We start from the raw sequence: 20,327 nt of genomic DNA, 5'->3' as shown, positions 1-20,327 counted from the left end.
CACAGCGGGAGCCAATCGGCGGGCGCAGCGCGACTCGCGCATGCGCCGTAGGGAACCAAGCAGTAAAGCCGGAGTGCTTCACTTCCTGGTTCCCTCACCATGGATGGAGGGGGGAGCAGCAGGGTGACGAGCGATCGCTCGTCCTCTGCTGCAGACGCCGCTGGACTCCAGGACAGGTAAGTGTCCTAATATTAAAAGTCAGCAGCTGCAGTATTTGTAGCTGCTGGCTTTTAATATTTTTTTTGAGCGGACATCCGCTTTAATAATGAATTTCAAGCTGTATTTATTTGTTCAGCAGTGGCCAAAGGTTTTGGGACTGACACAAATAATAATGTTGACAAAGTCTGCTGTCTCAGTTTTTACAATGGCAATTTGCATATAATCTAGAATGTTATGAAGTGATCAGATGAATTGCAATTGTAAAGTCCCTCTTTGCCATTAAAATGAACTTGATCCCATAAACAACGTTTCCACTACTTTTGTGGAGAAGGCTTCGGGGCGCCCAAGAAAGTCCAGCAAGTACGAGGACTGTCCCCTACAGTTGATTTAGCTGCAGGATCTGGGGGACCACCAGTGCAGAGCTTTGTTTAGGAATGGCAGCAGGCAGGTGTGAATGCATCTGCAGCCACAGTAAGGGGAAGAATTTTGGAGGATTGTCTGGTGTCAAGAAGGGCAGCAAAGAGGCCACTTCTCTCCAGGAAAAACACTGGGGACAGACTGATATTCTGCAAATGGTACAGGGATTGGACTGCTGATGACTGGGTAAAGACATTTCATTCCGAGGGAAAAAAAGGTGAGTGCTACCATCAGTCCTGTGTCATGCCAGCAGTAAAGCATCCTGAGAACATCAATGTGTGGGGTTCCTTTTCAGCCAATGGAACGGGCTCACTCACAATTTTGCCAAAGAACACAGCCATGAATAAAGAATGGTTTAAAAACATTCTCGAGAGCAACTTCTCCCAACCATCCAAAAACAGTTTGGTGATGAACAATGCTTGGGGAACAAAACGTGGACATTTTGGGTCCATGGTTAGAATACTCCCCAGACCTTATTCCCATTGAGAACTTGTGGTCAATCCTCAAGAGGCAGGTGAACAAAAAAAACCCACAAATTCTGACAAACTCCAAGCATTGATTATGCAAGAATGGGCTGCCATCAGTCAGGAAGTGGCCCAGAAGTTGATTGACAGCATGCCAGGCGAATTGCAGAGGTTTTGAAAAAGAAGGGTCAACACAATATTGACTCTTTGCATAAACTTAAAGTGGATGTAAATCCTCCATACACCCAGTGAAGTGAACAGCCTCAGATGATACACAGAGATCAACCAAATCTCCCTACATAGGTTTTATATGTATATCTGCTCTCTTCACATTTATATACAGTTTTGAAAGTTGAGATCCTGTTAGGAGATTTTCTCTTCCTGGTTAACACAGAGTGTGATGTCTGGGCATACAGCCAAGATAGTTAACATTGCTGATTGGAGGAAAGACATACACCCTCTCTCCACATAGGCAGAGACTCTCAGAGCTGTTTTGTAATACAAGCTGCTCTCTGCTAATCTATTTTAGCAACCTCCTTTGACAAAGAATTCAGGCTGCTTTTGTCTAAAAAATGTCAGGAGTTCTCAGGCTGATAACAGAGAAACTGTTTAGAAGAGAGCTATAAGACTTGGCTTATTGAAAAGCGATAACAAAACACTGCAGATATATGTGCCCAGCTCAAATTTCATGAATCGGGTTTACAACCACTTTAATGTAAATGTCAATAAAAGCCTTTGACACTTATGAAATGCTTGTAATTATACTTCAGTATACCATAGTAACATCTGACAAAAATAAAAATACTGACGCACAGGGGCGGACTGACCATTGGGACTCTCGGGCACTGCCCGAGGGCCCCATGCCACTAGGGGGCCTCATCAGGGTTGCCAGGCTCAATAAAACCAGGAACAGTATGTAAAAAGCTGTGTTTTTTTTTCTTATTTTTTACATCTGTCCCTGATATGTCCAAAACCAACATGCTTTTGATGTGAAAATCCTGAGATTTTAGCTGCCCTGCCTATGCAATGCCTCCTGGCGTGGTGGCCATCTGTAAGCCCGGGGGCCCCATAATCTTCTATTGCTCGGGGGCCCCATGAGTTGTCAGTCCACCCCTGCTGACGCAGCAGACTTTGTGAAAATGTATATTTGTGTCATTCCCAAAACATTTCGACAAGTGTGTATGTTATATCTGATTCACATTCAGCCTTAGCTAAAGCCATCAGTACAATAGATTACACAAGGATCCTTTTTAATATTATCTGTAGCGAGGTTTGACCTGTGCTTTATCATATAACCCATTCCTTACTGTTTGCCATACAGCATTAGTTATGTTTTAATCATTAGAAATGATTTGATTTAGGGCTCAAATTGTACTTTGCAGCACAGAAACTGTGTCTGTTCCCCAGCCAAAACCACTTTTATGTCCAATGTACACATGTCCCTTGGTAATAATATTTTTAGCCAAAGCAAAGAAGATGAATCGGAGAATCCATTTAAATGTTAGAAGTTTATAAATAGAGTGAATGGTGATCCAGTGGGAAAGTTCTAACGAACTGAAGCTCAAAAGGGGCAGGATGTCTCTGTATCTCTATATCTCATGATGCGCTCGGACTGCTTTCCACCACCAACAGAAGACATGCACTAAGAAAAGGGTCTCATCTTAAGATGAATAGCATAAAAACCTGATGGAAGAGGAACCTTTATCTTGTAATGACTAAGAGAAAACTGGATAACTCTACAGCTAGAATTCCATAACCCATTCCCAGAACTTTGGCTAACATAAAGATGTGGGGGAAAGAATATAAGGGAAGGTATGTTAAAGAAAAACGTATTGCAATGAATTCTATTTTGAGATGTATATACAGTGCCTTGAAAAAGCATTCATACCCCTTGAAATTTTCCACATTTTGTGAAGTTACAACTAAAAACATAAATGGATTTTATGTGAAAGACTAGGGCAGCCCTCAAAAAATCCACTTGCCTGCTTGCATTTTGCGAGTGGATTTTGAGGGGGGCGAATGTGGGCTGCCTGGAGGGGGGGGGGGGCGGCGAGCGCCGCCATCGGTCCGGGTTGTATGGGAGCCTTTGTCCCAGCGATCGTAGACAAAGAGAGAGAAGAGCCGCCACCGCCACCTGGCTGATTAGAGCGCTGTGGAGTGGGGAACATAACGGCTTTCATTACAATAGCTGTGTGTTTCCCCGCCGTGCGGCGTCATATACAGCCCCTCCCCCTTGTCCGGGCACTTTGATAGGCGATTTGTCTATCAAAGTTCCCCGGACAAGGGGGAGGGGCTGTATATGACGCCGCAGGGCAGGGAAACACAGCTATTGTAATGAAATCTGTTATGTTCCCCAGCACTGGCATCACTATAGGAGGGCAGATTCTCTGCACCCGTCCGCACTCCTGCAGCATCACTCTTCGCTGCCTGTCACACTACAACCACGGAGGGGAAGCTTTTGATAGGCGGCTGTTCCCCAACTCTGACGTGTCATACAGGTCATGAGAGGAGCTTAGGAGGAGGGGCATCTCTCTCACTGGATTGAGCCGTGCTGTATCTGAGGTCTGTGTTCAGAGGGGAGAGCTAATTGTACAGGAAGGGGAATGTGTGTCTGTGCTGGGAGGGGGAAGACAGTGCTGTCCAGGATGGTGATTTGGTGGTGGAACTCTGCACCCTGTACCCACCTGCACCCTCCTGTACCTACCTGCACCCTCCTGTACCTCCCTGCACCCTGTACCTAACTGCACCCTGCAACCACCCGAAGTCTTCACTCTGTATGTAGCACCCTGAAACTGGGGACACATGCTGCATTGGGGACACAGGCTGCACTGAGGACCGGGACACAGGCTGCACTGGTGGGCACAGGCTGCATTGGCGGACACGGGCAGGCTGTATTTTTGGGTATGGATAAAGTTGTTGTTAATATTTATTTTTATAACTTAATTCTGCATAGAACATTTAAGTGTAATTTCATGAGATAATATATATGAGGGCGTATTTAGGGGCGGAATTAGGGGCAGGGTAGGGGTTGGGCGGGGCAACTGGTGGCGAGTAACCCTTGAGGCCTGGCTAGTAGCTCAGGACTTGAAATTTTGATCCCTGGACTAGGGGTATTGAATTAAAATTCAGGAGGTCCAGTCAGTAAAATGTCCTTTCAGCAGAGGTCCGAATCACGCTTGATTCTTGTAGTCAGGGACTTATTTTTCTGCGTTTCTGCATATAAGGCAGCCCATTGAAATTAATGGGCTGCCTACACGCAGAATGACAGTGATGTGAACCTAGCCTCAAAACCTTCATATCACTACCCCGTTAGAACATGAGTGTTCTCAGTCCCCTCTGCTCATCACAAACCCCCTCCCTTTTTTATCACAACCTCCTTTCACATTAAGATCCCCCCCCCATTACATCACAGTCCCCCATTTCACATTACAGTCCTCGGACCCCCTTTATTTCACCCCCCCGTTCACATTAATGTTCTCACGCCCTTTATAGCACCGCCCGCCCCCCTTCACACTGAAGTACCTAACTCCAACCCCCCTCAAATTTTTCTCCCCGACCCCCTTCATATCACCCCCTCTTCCAGCTTCCCCGCCATTTTTCTTAGCAGTGACATAGCCCTCTACCCATCTTCTACCTTACACAGGGCAGAGAGCGGGAGGTACAGCAGGTCTAGAGCTGACATTGAGAGGCAGGACTATTCTGGGTGGTGGCCGGAGTTGCACAACTGTTCCTGTTAACCAGCTTGTGATTGGTTGCTAGGACTGCTCTGCATTCTAGCAACCATTCAGTTAGCTCCTGCCCTCCGTCCATCGCTGTGCTACCTCCCAATATCAACTTTGTGAAGATGAGAGTGCTAGTGGCAGTTGAGGGGAAGAGACGGCTCCTAAATGGCCTGACCGTGGTGGGTCCAGATAGGACAGTGACTTGATCCGGACTGCGGCCCACTATTTAAAGATAGCTATGATAGACCAACACAAAGTGGCACATAATTGTGAAGTGGAAGGAAAGTGATAAGTGGTTTTCAATTTTTTTTTTTTTACAAATAAATATCTGAAAAGTAGGGATCGACCGATTGTCGGCTAGGGCGATTATTGCGGGCCAATATCCGCATTTTTCGAAACATCGGTATCTGTCGCAAACTAGACCAATATTGATATCTGCGGGCCATGGCCTTCTGCTTGGGGCCCAGTAGCCCACAGACAGTGCGCGGAACGTGCACACAACTTTGTTGTGCCTCCGTGCACTGGGCCTAAGCCTTCCTCTCCTCGTCTCTTGGGCAGGTACGCCATCCAGCAGCCACCCACGGGAAGGTGCCAGCCAGCAGCCGCCCACGACCCCCCACAGCAAGGTACCAGCCAGCACCCACCCCCCACAGCAAGGTGCCAGCCAGCACTATTTCTCGTCTCAACTATCTGCAGGAAAAGCTGCAGTGTGCAACACATGCACAAACAATGTGAGCATGGGATCAACTGCAAAAAATAGAAATACGTCAAATCTTTGGGCCCATATAAGAGTTCATCATGTTGAATTATATAATGAAGCACAGAGAAAACAAACTTAATCACAAAGTGAAATGCCACAATCTCACCAAACAATAAAACATACGTTTCAGAAAAAAGCTAAGTGGCTAAATTCCGATGGAAGATTCCAACAGCTGGACAAAGCAATTGCAGAGATGATGGATACGGATAACCAACCATTTACAATAGTGTCTGGCTGTGGATTTCAGCGGTTGATGTCCAGAGCTGAGCCGCAAGGTACCCACTGAACAGTGAAAAGTATTCTCAAACCAACAGAGTAACTAATGAGTCTTACATGCCACTTCATTGACAGCGGATTGAATAAAAGGCAATTGGTGTTGAATACAAAGGTGATGCAAGGATCCCACACTGGGGAGTACATTAGAGAAATGTGTCTAGGCATGCTTTAACCACTTAAGGACCGGACCAATATGCTGCCAAATGACCCAAAGGTTTTTTACAATTTGGCTCTGCGTCGCTTTAACAGACAATTGCGCGGTCGTGCGACGTGGCTCCCAAACAAAATTCACGTCCTTTTCTTCCCACAAATAGAGCTTTCTTTGGTGGTATTTGATCGCCTCTGCGATTTTTATTTTTTGCGCTATATACAAAAATAGAGCGACATTTTTGAAAAAAATATATATTTTTTACTTTTTGTTATAAGAAAAATCAAATAAACTAAATTTTAGTCAAACATTTAGGCCAAAATGTATTCAGCCACATGTCTTTAGTAAAAAAAAATCGCAATAAAAAAAAAATAGCTACCTAGCGGGAACAGCGACACTAATACAGCGATCAGAAAAATGATTGCTTAGTGACACTGGCAATAGAGAGTGAAAGGGTTAACTAGGGTGGTGATCAAGGGGTTAAAACTTTGTGGGGGTACGGGGGCTACCCTGGACCTAACACTAACTGCCTGTCACACTAAAACACTAAATGCAGTGATCAGTACATATATGATCACTGCATTCAGTGACACTGTGACAGGGGGGTGGGGTGATCGCAAGGGGTTAATGTGCCTGTGTGTCCTGGTGTCAGTGTAGTGTTGTGCAGACTCACTGTGTGATGTGATCTCTCCTCAGCGGCGGTTGAAAATACAGCCGAGAGGAGAGATCACATCACTTCCCTCTTCCTGTGTTTACACAGGAGGAGGAAGTGACACGCAGGGGGAGCGCGCGGATTTGCGGAGAGCGATCCGGAGGGGGCGGACAAAAACGAACAGCCGCCCCTCATCCCCGGATCGCTCGGACAGCCACAGGAACCGCTGCATGTACCGGGGGGGGGGGGTTCTGATCGGACCCCCGACCCACGTCTGGGCTGGCACGTACAGGTTTGTTGATGTGCCTGTCCGTGCCATTCTGCCAACGTAAATGTACATGCGGCGGTCCGGAAGTGGTTAAAGGTGTTGTAAAGGTTTGGTTTTTATTTTCTAAATTGGTTCCTTTAAGCTAGTGCATTGTTGGTTCACTTATCTTTTCCTTCGATTTCCCTTCTAAATGTTTTTTTTTCTTTGTCTGAATTTCTCACTTTCTGTAAACTTGCCCCCATCATCTGAGCCGTTCTGGTTGCGGGTTAGTCATTCAGAACAGCTTACTGAGGAGGAACAGGAAGTGAGAAATTCTGACCAAAAAAAAACATTTAGAAGGGAAATCAAAGGAAAAGGTAAGTTAACCAACAATGCACTAGCTTAAAGCGGAGGTTCACCCAAATAACATTTATATAAAATTCTTTATACTACCAGCATGTACAGTCGGCACTTTTTTTTTTTAGGCTGTACATGCCTTATAATCTATATTTGCAATCCGGCAAGTAGGCGTTTCCAAGCTGAGCCGCAATGTAATCTGGGCTGATTGATGTCTATCAGAAAATGTTCCCCCCGGTGGATAAGGCCTGCGCAGTCGGCTCTACACAGCTCCTAGTCGGTGCGCAGGCGCCGTGTAGAGCAGTCTCTCCCCTTTACATGTTCGGCTCATTTCAGAAACTCCGTGACGCGCCTACGCAATATGGGGGGCGGGGCCTTATCCGCCGGGGGGAACATTTTCTGATAGACATCAATCATCTGGGCGAACGCCCGGATTACATTGCGGCTCAGCTTGGAAACGCCTACTCCTGCAGGAGAAGTACCCGGAAGCCGGATTGCGAATATAGATTATAAGGTATGTACAGCCTAAAAAAAAAAAAAGTGCCTACTGTACATGCCGGTAGTATAAAGAATTTAGTCTTGTATAAAGTTATTTGGGTGAACCTCCGCTTTAAAAGAACCTATTTAGAAAATAAAAAATGAACCTTTACAACCCCTTTAAGACTGGGGAATAAACAAAGACCAAGTGATGCTTGTGCTTCATGACAGCGGCGCAAACATGGTGAGAGGAATGAGGCTTGCTGGAGTGTCTGACCTCAGTTGCTTGGCACACACCCTGCAACTTGTGGTAAATGATCATCTGTCAAGCCAGAGAGCTTTGATGGATACGATTGGCATGCTGAAGAGGTGCACAGGCCATTTCCACTATTCAGTTCTTGACAAGCAGCGACTGAGGTGCATTTAGGCAGACCTTGGCCTACCCCAAAACAGCGAAATTCAGGCTGTTTCAACACATTGGAATTCAACACTTCACATGCTGCAAAGAATGCTGGAACAGAAGCAAGCTCTGGGGGAACATGGGGGATATATTTGTCCGCTTGCTGATCATTGATCTTGATCTTGTTCCTCATAGAGGACGTGACACTGAAGAGGTCAACACAACGCATTTGTGTCATCTGTCATCCTGTGTGTGAGAGTGTTCAAGAGAATTAAGGACCCAACACACATGGCATTAAAACATTCAGGCTGGTCATGAGGAACAGCCTCACCGATGCAAGAATCATTCTTTCTCTTCTGATGATGTATTGGCCAAGGCAAAATAATGTCTGACAGAAGATCAACACGAGCTGCTGAAGGTTCATGGAGAAAGATCAAGTTTGGAAGAGCAGGTTACTAATCTGGAATAGCAGGATGCTGCAAAAACAGACAAACATCAAAAAAGACAATGAGCAGAAGAGAATCTTCATCGTAGTCGAATTGATGCCATGGTTGGCGTGCTATTGGGGCATCGTGCAAAGGATTTTTCTGAATGTGCATGAATCGGCTTGGATGATGAACTTTATCTCTATTTGAAGGAGCCAGTAATTGACAGAAGTGGTGATCCTCTTCAGTGGTGGAAAGAAAATGAGTCGCATAACAAGACTTTCCTCTCATGCTAGAAGATACCTCTGCTCCGCCATCTGTACCAACTGAGCGTGTTTTACTCACAATCTAAGGTTCCGCTGTATTTATTTGTAAATATTTTTGAAAACCATTGATCATTTTCCTTCCACTTTACAATTATGTGCCACTTTGTGTTGGTCTATCACATAAAATCCCAATAAAATACATTTACGCTCTGGTTGTAACATGACAAAAATTTGAAAAATGTCAAGGGGTATAAATACTTTTTCAAGACACTGTAGAATTATTAGTGTAACTGTGGTTGCCAAACCAAATTGGTTTAGAGGGCTAACTCTGCTGGTGTATACCAACAGGGCAGTGCTTTGTTGGTAAGTATAAATGATACTGTGGGTGCAGTAGAGTCCTTCCAGGTGAGTATAAAGCTTTTATTTATTTTTTACACAAAATGGAATAAGTCAGAGCAGAGCTCTGAAATGGGTATATAGAAGAAGCCTGCTTAACCATTTATGGTTATAACCTGCCACTTCTAATGCAGTACAGAGTGTTGTGTACTGCAAGGGTAGGCTGATTCTGCTTAGGAGGTTAAATTGTCAGTGGACTAGGAATGATCTGAGAAGCATCTTAAACTGATGTCCAGCACAAGTCCACCTTGTTAGCAAGCTGCGTTTGACTATTAACAGGCTATAGAGGTTTCTACAGTTTTTTAATTGCGTGTGCTGTGATATATGGTATAAATTTCACACTCTAAAATGTTTAACTTGTAAACCGTGGCATCCAAGTTAATGAATGCCATTGGTGGTCAAGCCATTATCGACTTAAATGACATTGGTATTTATAAAGAGGAATGGATTGTCGCTACCCTTAACCAACCCAGCTGAATAAGTGGAAGGCTATCCTTTTCCTGTCGTCGGTTTCTCATGTCCCACCCACCCTTCCCCCTTTTTTCTTGCTATTTCTTCTCTTTTTTACTTCTACTTGGGTATGCCCCCTTTTAAGGCATACTGACCACGTGACCCCGGCACACCCCAGGTCACTTTTCCGTTTCCCCTCAGACCTTCCTAGTACGGTAACCTGAGACTCTGAGTACAAATGTTAACAGAGCGGCCTCAGCCTTCATATCTCCACCAAACCACACACCCTGATGCATTGCGTACCACCCAATGGGGTTTAGTTATAGTCATGACTAAGCCCCGGTGGGCAGGACAAAATGCATCAGGATGTATGGTTTGGTGGAGACATGTAGGCTGAGGCTGCTCCTTATCATTTATTCATCTTAACTGGTTGGGAGTAGTGGCGATCCTTTCTTCTTTACATTAACTAACCCACTGGATTGGTATTGGGACAAGCCTGCACACCATATTCTGTGAACATGGATATGCTTTTACCTCTACTTTGAGCAAAGCCAAAAGTAAGCAAACAGGTGTAGCGCTCACCCCCGAAGGAGTCGCTGGTGATTGATTGGGCCTGTACTCTGCTCTAACACCTCCAATAATTTGGTCTCACTCCCCTCGACACAGCTGTGGTGCAGTGCTGGTGTGAAGCTCAATAATAAAAGACAGGTGAATAGACACAGTTTATATTCACTTTACCTGTGTTGTTACCCGGGCATACACTGCTACACCTGTTTGGAGAATTAACAAGCCTCACAACAAATTGTGTTAAAACAAAAGGTACATTTACTAGAACAGGTTTTATCGTTAACATGGAACCACAATTGGTATACAATAATGAGACAAAAGATTGTAGGTGGCAATCGTCTGAGAGCCACCTGTATTGCTTCGGCAGGAGTGTCTCCAAGTGGGACTAATGCTCTGGCAACAACCTCAGCACCGAGCACCTTCCCACTTCCAGCACACCATGTAGACACTGTGAAACCCACTATGCGGCACACAGTATTTGGCAAGAATGATATATCGCAGTATAATTAACTCAATATTCCCCCTACAGCCTCTAGTAAGTGGTAACAGCACTGCAAGGCCTTGCGGTAAGAATACAGTACAGTCTCTCTGGTCTTCTTTCTTCTGTCTTCTGCTAGCTATTGTGAGACAAAGATTGTAATCCAAAGGGTTCTCTGATCAATAAAGCAATGTAGAACAACATAGGACAGTAGCTTAAATTGTGAAAAGTATCTGTGTACTTCTCTTAGAAATGTACCTCCAGCGGTAGTCACTAAATAGTTAAATCAGGCTTGAGGACTATGCACAGGTGACTCTATTGAACTGAACTGTTCCGTGGAACTACCGGTCCCAGCAACACTATGCAATCAGTCTAGGTGTGTGAAAAGCAGTGCAAAGTTCTGAGCATCAGACCTCTCACCACACGAGGTCCAGACAAATGGATACCTCAGCTCCACAGGATCTCAGTCTGTTTGCTGCGACCACACTGTCACGCTGTTCTGTTTCACAGGCGACCGAGAGTCCTCAGTTACCTCCTTCAAGGGTCTCTGGTTCGACCACATGGCTGCTCCAGCACGCTGTGGTATAAAGCAGAATCAAAGGGGTGTTCTGCTCCGCCTGATGTAGGCCAGAGCTCTATGGAACCCACACACAAACAGAGCTCTGCTGGCAGGCCATGCGTCCCAGGGACAAGAGACCCAAGATGGCCACCTCAGGGCCTTTTATCTCCTACCCAGCATGCACTTCAGCCCCGAGTGTTCATGGGTAGGTCATTTGCATAATATTTCACCATGTTCTTGAAAACAAAAATAAATGAAGTCCATTTCACGTTTTAGCCACTAGGTGGTGCCAAATACCGATTTATAGCATTAGCCATGGAATAACACTGCACAACATTAATATAATATTAAAAGGCAAAAATGCCTGCACTACACAGGATATTGGTATTTATGTGAAATAATAAAGGTAAGTGAATTGTGACCATTGCATCCTATAAGAGTGCAGCTGTCATTATTGCAGGTCACAAGGAAAAGGAACAGGATGGTGAAAAAACTCTAGGCGTAATATAAACGCAAGAGATTGTTTTGATGATTAAGAGGCAATGATATGTTTTTATTTTTTGCAGGAGAGAATTTGTGAGGCCTTCTCCTACTTTGGCTGTCCACCCTCGTAGAGGGAAGCGCATTGCATCTCAGGTAAAACACTTTGCCTTTGATCGTAAGAAGCGCCTCTACGGCCTCGGCGTTGTTGGGAATTGGCTAAACAGAACCTACAGGCGGAGTATAAGCAGCACAGTGCAGAACCAACTGGAGCATATTGACAGTCACAGGTGAGATTTAATATGGTATTAATCATTCACATTTTGGTAGCTGCATTGTCCACAACATTAACCACTTGCTTACTGGGCACATATACCCCCTTCCTGCCCAGGCGAAATTTCAGCTTTTGGCACAGTCACACTTTGAATGACAATTGCGCGGTCGTGCGACGTGGCTGCCAAACAACATTTAACACTAGGGTGCGATCAAGGGGTTAAATATGTTCCCTGCTAGGTGATTCTTACTGTGGGAGAGGGGACTGACTGGGGGAGGTGACCGATGGTTGTCCCTATGTACAAGAGACACACCATCTGTCTCCTCTCCCTAACAGGATGTGGATCTCTGTGTTTACACTCAGAGATCCACGTCCCTGGCTCTGTGACTGCCAATCGCGGGTGCCCGGCGGACATCGCGGCCGCCAGGCGCGCGTGCCCCCCAGTGGCGCGCGGCCGGAGGCCGTATATTGGCAGCCACCTTGCGGCCGTAAATAGTCAGCCGCCGGTTGGCAAGGGGTTAATGGGAAAGTATGTTTTTTTTATGGAACACACATTTCTCACTAGCATTAAAATACCTTTTAAAAATTATCTATTTGAACTGCAGGCATTATGAAGAATTTCATCTTCAAAAATCTTAACCGAGACTTTGAAATCACAGCTCCTTTATCATTTTCTATGAGCCTTTTAAACTAAACAGCAAAGTCTGTTGTGATTTTTGCAGTTCAATTACTCCACACTGCCTGTAGTACAGAGGTCAGTTGGGACTTGTTTTAAAGCTGTATAGTTTGCAAAAGTTTTGTGCACATATGCACTTTTTAGGAACATAGCTGGCATGTGCATAGTCAACTTATTATTATTTTTTGTATTCTTTTTGCAGGCCTTACTTTACCTATTGGGTCACAGTTGTCCATGTGCTCATCACTTTGCTTGCCATTGGTACATATGGCATTGCACCCATTGGATTTGCGCAACACACCGCCACTGAACTGGCAAGTTGATATCCTAATATCGTTCATTTGCTTCCTTTTAAAATGAACAGATATTGGTTTTGTTTCTTTTTTTTGTTTTGGGACTGAATTGCTTTCATAAAAATGTTTTCTTTTAATAATGCCCTACAGATTTAACTTGAATGTGTGTTTTTTTTTTTTTTTGCAGTGGCAGTTGGTGTTTTTTTGTTTTCTTTTTTAGGGGTGGGCAGCGGCGACAAACGATCCACCTGTCACGGATGACACACACACACACACCCCCCCCCCCCGGGTCGGTTGAGTAGGTTGGTGCCCCTCACTTACCCCATCTTGCTGGCAGTGCTCCAAGCTGTTCTGTCCGGTTGCTGCCTCACATCACCTGTGTCTCCTCCCTCCTCCTGTCGGCCAATCCGATTGGATGTCCTTTCGGCCAATTGGGTGACGACTTGCTTCCAGATTGGCCTGAAGGAGAATCCGTGTTACAATGGCGAATATTCATTTGCTTTTGTCACACAACTGGGTGGGCCTTGGGTGCAGTGCTCTGCACCCCAAGCCCACTTTTTTTTTTTTTTTGGAGCCTCTGCCTCTAATCACGTGCTTCAAAAAAAAACACCCCTTTTTTTTTGAATCCATGCGTCCGGCGCCCCGGAATGTGGATCAGGGGGCCGGACACTTTTATAGGGGGGCCCCTAATGGATGGGCCGCCACTGTTTTTCAGTGTATTTGTATGTATATATTTTTCTTACTGTGAATAAGAGAAGCGACACTTCATTTTCCTCAATGCTGGTCTGTTCATACAGGGTTATACATATGAAAGCAAACTGCCTCTGCTGTACTCTGTCTTAATAAAACCCATATATGTTTACATATGCTCTGTAACATCAGTGTCATGAAGGAACCTGTATTAAATGTGTTTGAATAAATATTTCCCAACAACAGAAAGAGCCCATTCACACTGTCACACAAAGTCAGGTATCACACTACACACATAAGGCAACCCATTTATTTCAGTGAGCTGCTCTTCGTGCGAAAGAGTAGCTCATATCTTTTCATTCTTTGTGTGTTTTTTTCAGCTGAGCATTTTGGCGCGGTTGGCAAAAAAAATTTGCGCACATCTGCTTGCTGTGTCTGTGTGCCATTAACTGTAAATAGCACCTCAAACACGAATCGTGTTTTTTGCACACTTCTGAACGCATGTAAAATCACATGCAAAAGTGGTGTATTTACAATGATAAATATTGTATTAAACGTGTGGAAATGGAGGGACCAATATCTCATATTGATTTACATCTATATTTTCCATGTTTTTGTAGCAGATTATAGCTTATGTCTTTTGTTTTTTAGGTCCTTAGGAACAAAGGTGTGTATGAGAGTGTGAAATACATACAGCAGGAAAACTTTTGGATAGGCCCAAGTTCGGTAAGTGTAATGTTCTGACCTCTTATCATAGTGACCACATACACCTCTCTCCGTTACACTTCCATGCTGTCAATTTTCTACTGCTCCTGTATTCGTTGCAATGGATATAAATTTTGAAAAGTGAGGGGTAGGCAAACTCTAAGAGGTGGAGAGCTACCTTGGCAACATGGAAGAGACGAAAGCTCACTGGGGTGTGGTACCCTTCAAAAAAAAAAAATAGCAAGGGTAGCATGAACTAAACTTTGCTGTAAAAATATTAACTTGGCCTATTTGAAAAGATGGCGTTGGTGAGTGAGAAATTTAACATTTACTATTTTGTTTCATGCCTGGGGAGTAAATGGTCACCCCAAAACCATTGGAGCCCATCATGAAGGCAGAACAACTGGTACTGCAGGCTGACTTGCTTGACTAGTTTTAGGCCTGGATGACCTTAATTCTGGCTCAGTTGTCTGTTCTCACCTGACTACCCAGGTTGAGTTCTGGCAAGTGTAATGCCGCGTACACACGATCGTTTTTCGGCATGAAAAAAACAACGTTTTAAAAAAATGTCATTTAAAACGATCGTGTGTGGGCTTCACATCATTTTTCGGGTTCTGAAAAACGACCAAAATTTTTTTCGAACATGCTGCATTTTTTAACAACGTTTTAACCACTTAAGCCCCGGGCCTGTTTTTCAGATTCGGTGTTTACGAGACTAAAACATTTTTTTTTTGCTAGAAAATTACTTAAAACCCCCAAACATTATATATATTTTTTTCTAACACCCTAGAGAATAAAATGGCAGTCATTGCAATACTTTTTGTCACACCGTATTTGCGCAGCGGTCTTACAAGCGCACTTTTTTTGGAAAAAATTCACTTTTTTAAATAAAAAAATAAGACAACAATAAATTTGGCCCAATTTAATGTTACGCTGAGTAAAATGATACCCAGCATGTCACGCTTAAAAATTGCACCCGCTCGTGGCATGGCGTCAAACTTTTACCCTTAAAAATCTCGATAGGCGACGTTTAAAAAATTCTACAGGTTGCATTTTTTGAGTTAGAGTAGGCCTAAGGCAAAAATTATTGCTCTCGCTTTAACAATCGCGGCGATACCTCACTTGTGTGGTTTGAACACCGGTTTCATATGCGGGCGCTACTCGCGTATACGTTCGCTTCTACGCACGAGCTCGTCGGGAAGGGGAGCTTTAAAAAAAAAATTTTTGGTTTTCGGATTTATTTTTATTTATTTTAACATTTTTAACACTGAAATAAAATAAAAAAATTATCACTTTTATTCCTATTACAAGGAATGTAAACATCCCTTGTAATAGAAAAAAGCATGACAGGTCCTCTTAAATATGAGATCTGGGGTCAAAAAGACCTCAGATCTCATATTTAGGCTTAAATGCAAAAAAAAAAAAAAAAATTGAAAATGTAATTTTTTCAAATGACAAAAAAAAAAATGTTGCTTTAAGACGCCAGAGCTATGGGGACGGGTGAAGGAGATTTTTCCTTCACTCGTAACCTCGCTCAGCTGCCGAACGGTCCCGATCGCCTCCGCCGCTACCGACGGCTACGGTAAGCGGCGGAGGGCGCGGGAGAGCGGCGGGAGCCCTCTCCCGCCACCGATAACGGCGATCTCGTGGCGAATCCGCCGCGGAGACCGCCGTTATCGTGTACCGGACCGCCCACTGAAGAGATGAATATCTCGGTTGTGGCAGCAGCTGCTGCCGTTACCGAGATATTCATCTTTAAAGTGATGACGTATAACGACGGTGGGCGGTCGGCAAGTAGTTAAGCGATGTTGTTTTTCGGGTTGTAAAAAAAGATCGCGTGTGGGCTCAAACAGCGTGAAAAACCCACGCATGCTCAGAAGCAAGTTATGACACGGGAGCGCTCGTTCTGGTAAAACTACCGTTTGTGATGGAGTAAGCACATTCATCACGCTGTAACAGACTGAAAAGCGCACATCGTCTTTTACTAACACAAAATCAGCTAAAGCAGCCCAAAGGGTGTGGCATGCGCATTGGAACTTCCCCTTTATAGTGCTGTTGTACGTCACCGCCCTTTGCTAGAGCATTTTTTTAAAACGACCGTGTGTGGGCAACGTCTTAACGATGAAGTTGGAAAAAACTTTGTTTTTTCTACATGCTGAAAAACTTTTTTTTTACATGCCGAAAATCGATTGCGTGTACGCAGCATTAGTAGTATGTAGGGCAATGTCCAGGGTTTATTAGTTTTATAGGGCGTTGTCCGAGGGTCAGTAGTATGTAGGGCAGTGTCCAGTGGTTAATAGTATGCAGGGCAATGTCCAGCTGTCAATAGTATGTAGGGCAGTGTACAGGGGTCAGCAGGGCAGAGTGGGGGCACTGTACAGAGGTCAGAAGTTCGTACAGTAGAGCACATTGATCAGCAGTGTGTAGAACAGAGTGTGATTTCTCCCCCCCCCCACCCCCTCCAATATGCAGAGGGGTGCAGGGAATGGGCCGTGACACATTGCTATATGGTCTGGAGCACTGATCCCCACTGGCCCTCCCATCCTCCCATGTGATTTCACATTTTCTTAAAAGCAGAACTAAACCCATCAATTTAACTGTTTCCAAAAAAACATCAAATGGCCGGAGTCCTAATTGATCACATGTGCAGCGCTATAGCAGCTGCAGATCTAACAGACCAAATGGCAGCTTCCTTAACTGTAAAAGACAGGAGGGTTTAGTTCCACTTCAAAGTGGAAGTACACTCATCTGTGATCCCCCAAATCTCCCTGCTGTTCACTGACATCTTAAGCCTGGGGGCTTTCAGGTATTGATCCCCAGCTATTTCTATTGGCCGTCCTAAGATGTCACGCCCATGACTGTGCAGGAGTTCACTCCTTTCGGGTTTGGAAGTACAGTTCCCCTTTTCAAGTGTTCACCTTTTTAGAAAAAAATTAAAAGGTAAACTAGCACCCTACACTCTCCCCTCCCCTTGGTCCCCCACGTTTACTTGCCTAAATTGGCGAAACAGATTTACCATCCACACAGCCTGGTGCAGACCAATCAGAACCACTCTGATCCATCCCAGTGTCCCTAGGGAAAGAAGAGGAACAGCACAGTTTTTAAACTACAGGTCCCACTGCGCCCGGTTGCATAGATTGTGAAGACGTATCACCCATGAAGGTAAGTGCATGTGGAAACGGGGTAGGGTGTGCACCTTCATTTTTTTTCCTGAAAATACTTTGATATCTGCCCTTTATTTACATGACTAGTTATACCCGATTTTATATTCTGGACTTTGTATCTTTCAGATAGCTCTGATTCACCTTGGAGCAAAGTTTTCGCCCTGCATACGTCGGGATGCACAAATTGATCGCTTGATTCACAGAGAGCATGATCTAGAACGGGAGTCAGGCTGTTGCGTTCAAAATGATAAATCGGGGTGTGTGCAGACACTAAAGCGGGTTTGCTCGGTAAGGAATCAAGAATGATGGGCACCACTCTGCTTTAACCACATAAACACTAATTTGCCACTAGATGACTGTAACGGAACCCCAAATGGGACAGGGGTTAAATCCGTACACGATATTCCATTCCACCCAAGACACCTTATCGACACTCCACAATCAGGCAAACGAACACGACCGATAAGAATTACCCCCAGAAACGAGACACACAGCTCTGGTTGAGGTTCAAAACAGGGAATGAATCTTTATTATCTGCACATGGTAATACATTCCTCTTCAAAATACATCCCTCCCACCCTTGGGAAACAGGGTGGGTTAAATTGTCCAATGACAATGGTGATACCGGTCAGGTGTGTTCAAACTTCTCCTTCAGTAAACAGTCTTAGCAGGGGGGGTTGCTGGAGTGATTCCCCCCCCCTTTCCTCACAGCAAAACACTTGAACATCCCATAATAGGTATGCAGACTGTCTACCAAGCTCCAATCCACATAGCAGACTTAATTACCACAATAGACAATGGAATGCAATCACACCCCACCCCTTTCATCACAGCAAGCTTACTAGTATACATCAGCCAACACACAATATATATATATATATATATATATATACAATATCTGACCGCATTAAATGTGACTAGCACGGACCATAGTGGGGTTCTCATTCACCCTGTGCCCCTAAAGTCACTCCTGTTACAATGACAATAATTGTCCAGCTAAAAAGAAAAATTCTTTAGACACAAGATTAGTTGCAGTTTAACATTTTCAGTGCAATATGTGTACCTAAAGCTGAGCTCTCAAGTAATAAACTAGTGCGTGTATGGAATCTGACTTCATATAAGCCCCTTTCAATCCCCCATAAAACTAGCCGTCAGCTCAGAAGAGGTTGGGGCAGCACTGGGACTTCCTGTCTTTCAGACAAACTTGCCTCATGCAAAGGTGCTGACAACATGCTAATAGGAGAAGAGAGGTTTGTCAGCAGACCGGTGACCTCATCAGTCTCCTGCTGCTTTTTTACTGTCCAGTCAGCAGTCTGGGGGTGAAGGGGAGACACCACTGTATTCTTTATCTGTAAGTGGCATCATTTCCTTGGCTGTGCTTTATAATGAGGCTGTGTATATCTTATGGATGGGCAGAAATATAAATCCTTTGCAAAATGGCTTCCATATAGTTATAGTCAGGGCCGTCTTTACCATAGGGCAAACGGGGGCAGCTGCCCAGGGCCCTGTCACTGTTGGGGGCCCAAAGCAGAGCCGCCCGTTAAGCCCCTGTGCTGACCACAAATCAGCGCTGAAAATCATCAGCGGCACGCAGTCAGTGTCCCTTCCCAGTGTTTTAAAATGTACAGCACCCCTGGCTTCCCTTTAGACGTGCACTTCTCCCTTCCTGCCACTGGGTGCTGCTTGTATATAAAAGTGAATTAGAATGTGATTTTAGAGCATCCCCAGTTTGATCTACAAAAGGCTGACTTCTTGTTCATGTCCTGCTCCTCAAGTAATGTCACTGTTTGCTAATGTAAAGTGTGCCCAAAGTCTTTATAATATTTGATGTTTCACTGCAGGTCTGGTCAGTGTTTTAAAAAGTTCCTCTATTTTACACATGGCATGGCATGGGAGTCACAGCACCGTCTGTCCATTCTGCTTTAGCACCATGGGACCCCATGCCATGCCATGTGTAAAATAGAGGAACTCTTTAAATCACAGACCAGACCTGCAGTCCAGGCTGAGTAAGGCCTCAGAGCACCTGGCATTACTGTCTGTATTTAACTGCTTGATGGGCTTATTTTGGGCCTGGCTGGTTCACATGTATGTGTTTTGCACAGGCACAGCAGCCCATTCATTTGAATGGGCCGCCATGCCTGCGTTTCCTGCAAAGAAAAGCGCATGCCTCATGTAATAGGCTGCGTACACGGCACACCTATGCCCATCAAGCAATGAAATACAGCACTGTCTGTCCATTCTGCTGTCTGCTGTGACTTATCTGCAGTTCCCGCACTGTCAAACTTGCTGCATTTTTAGACGTTTAGGTCACACTTTTAAAAACCATTGCGATTGTGTGTGCAAGAACTGCAGGTAAGTAGCATGGTGCAAAAGCAGAATGGATTTCAAGGCAAATGTATTTTTAAAATGCTGAATGCACCTTTTTTCTGCAGGAAACAAAGGCATGGAAGCCCATTCAAATCAATGGGCTGCTGTGCCTGCACAAATGAGGGCTGCCAAAACACATACATGTGAACCAGCCAGGCCCAAAATAAGCTGGAGGGGGGCCCAAAAAAAATGTTTGCCCAGGGCCCAAACCATATTAAAGACGGCCCTGGTTATAGTCAAGTTAAAAAAAAGACACAAGTCCACCCAGTTTAACTATAAAAATAAATATCATACGATTCTATATACACAGTCCTATACCCACAGTTGATCCCAGAGGAAGGCGAAAAACCCCAGCAAAGCATGATCCAATTTGCTACAGCAGGGGAAAAATTCCTTCCTAATCCCCTGAGAAGCAATCGGGTTTGCCCTGGATCAACGTTGCCTATAAATGTCAGTAC

General features: G+C 44.6%; 1 protein-coding gene across 1 annotated transcript in view; it reads left to right on the top strand.

Annotated features, from left to right (window-relative positions):
• RHBDF2 (rhomboid 5 homolog 2) overlaps positions 1 to 20,327 on the top strand; it is a 183,415-nt gene that overhangs the window by 124,192 nt on the left and 38,896 nt on the right. The window contains exons 9-12 of the mRNA XM_040330100.1: positions 11,787 to 11,990; positions 12,853 to 12,964; positions 14,285 to 14,359; positions 17,629 to 17,790. Coding sequence (XP_040186034.1) covers positions 11,787 to 11,990; positions 12,853 to 12,964; positions 14,285 to 14,359; positions 17,629 to 17,790 — 553 coding nt within the window. The remainder of the gene's footprint in view (positions 1 to 11,786; positions 11,991 to 12,852; positions 12,965 to 14,284; positions 14,360 to 17,628; positions 17,791 to 20,327) is intronic.

This window comes from Rana temporaria, chromosome 12 (genome assembly GCF_905171775.1).
Source record: "Rana temporaria chromosome 12, aRanTem1.1, whole genome shotgun sequence".
NCBI classification, from domain to species: Eukaryota; Metazoa; Chordata; class Amphibia; order Anura; family Ranidae; genus Rana; species Rana temporaria.
Note: the sequence above shows the minus strand (reverse complement) of the source record. Positions and strands in the feature narration are given on the sequence as shown.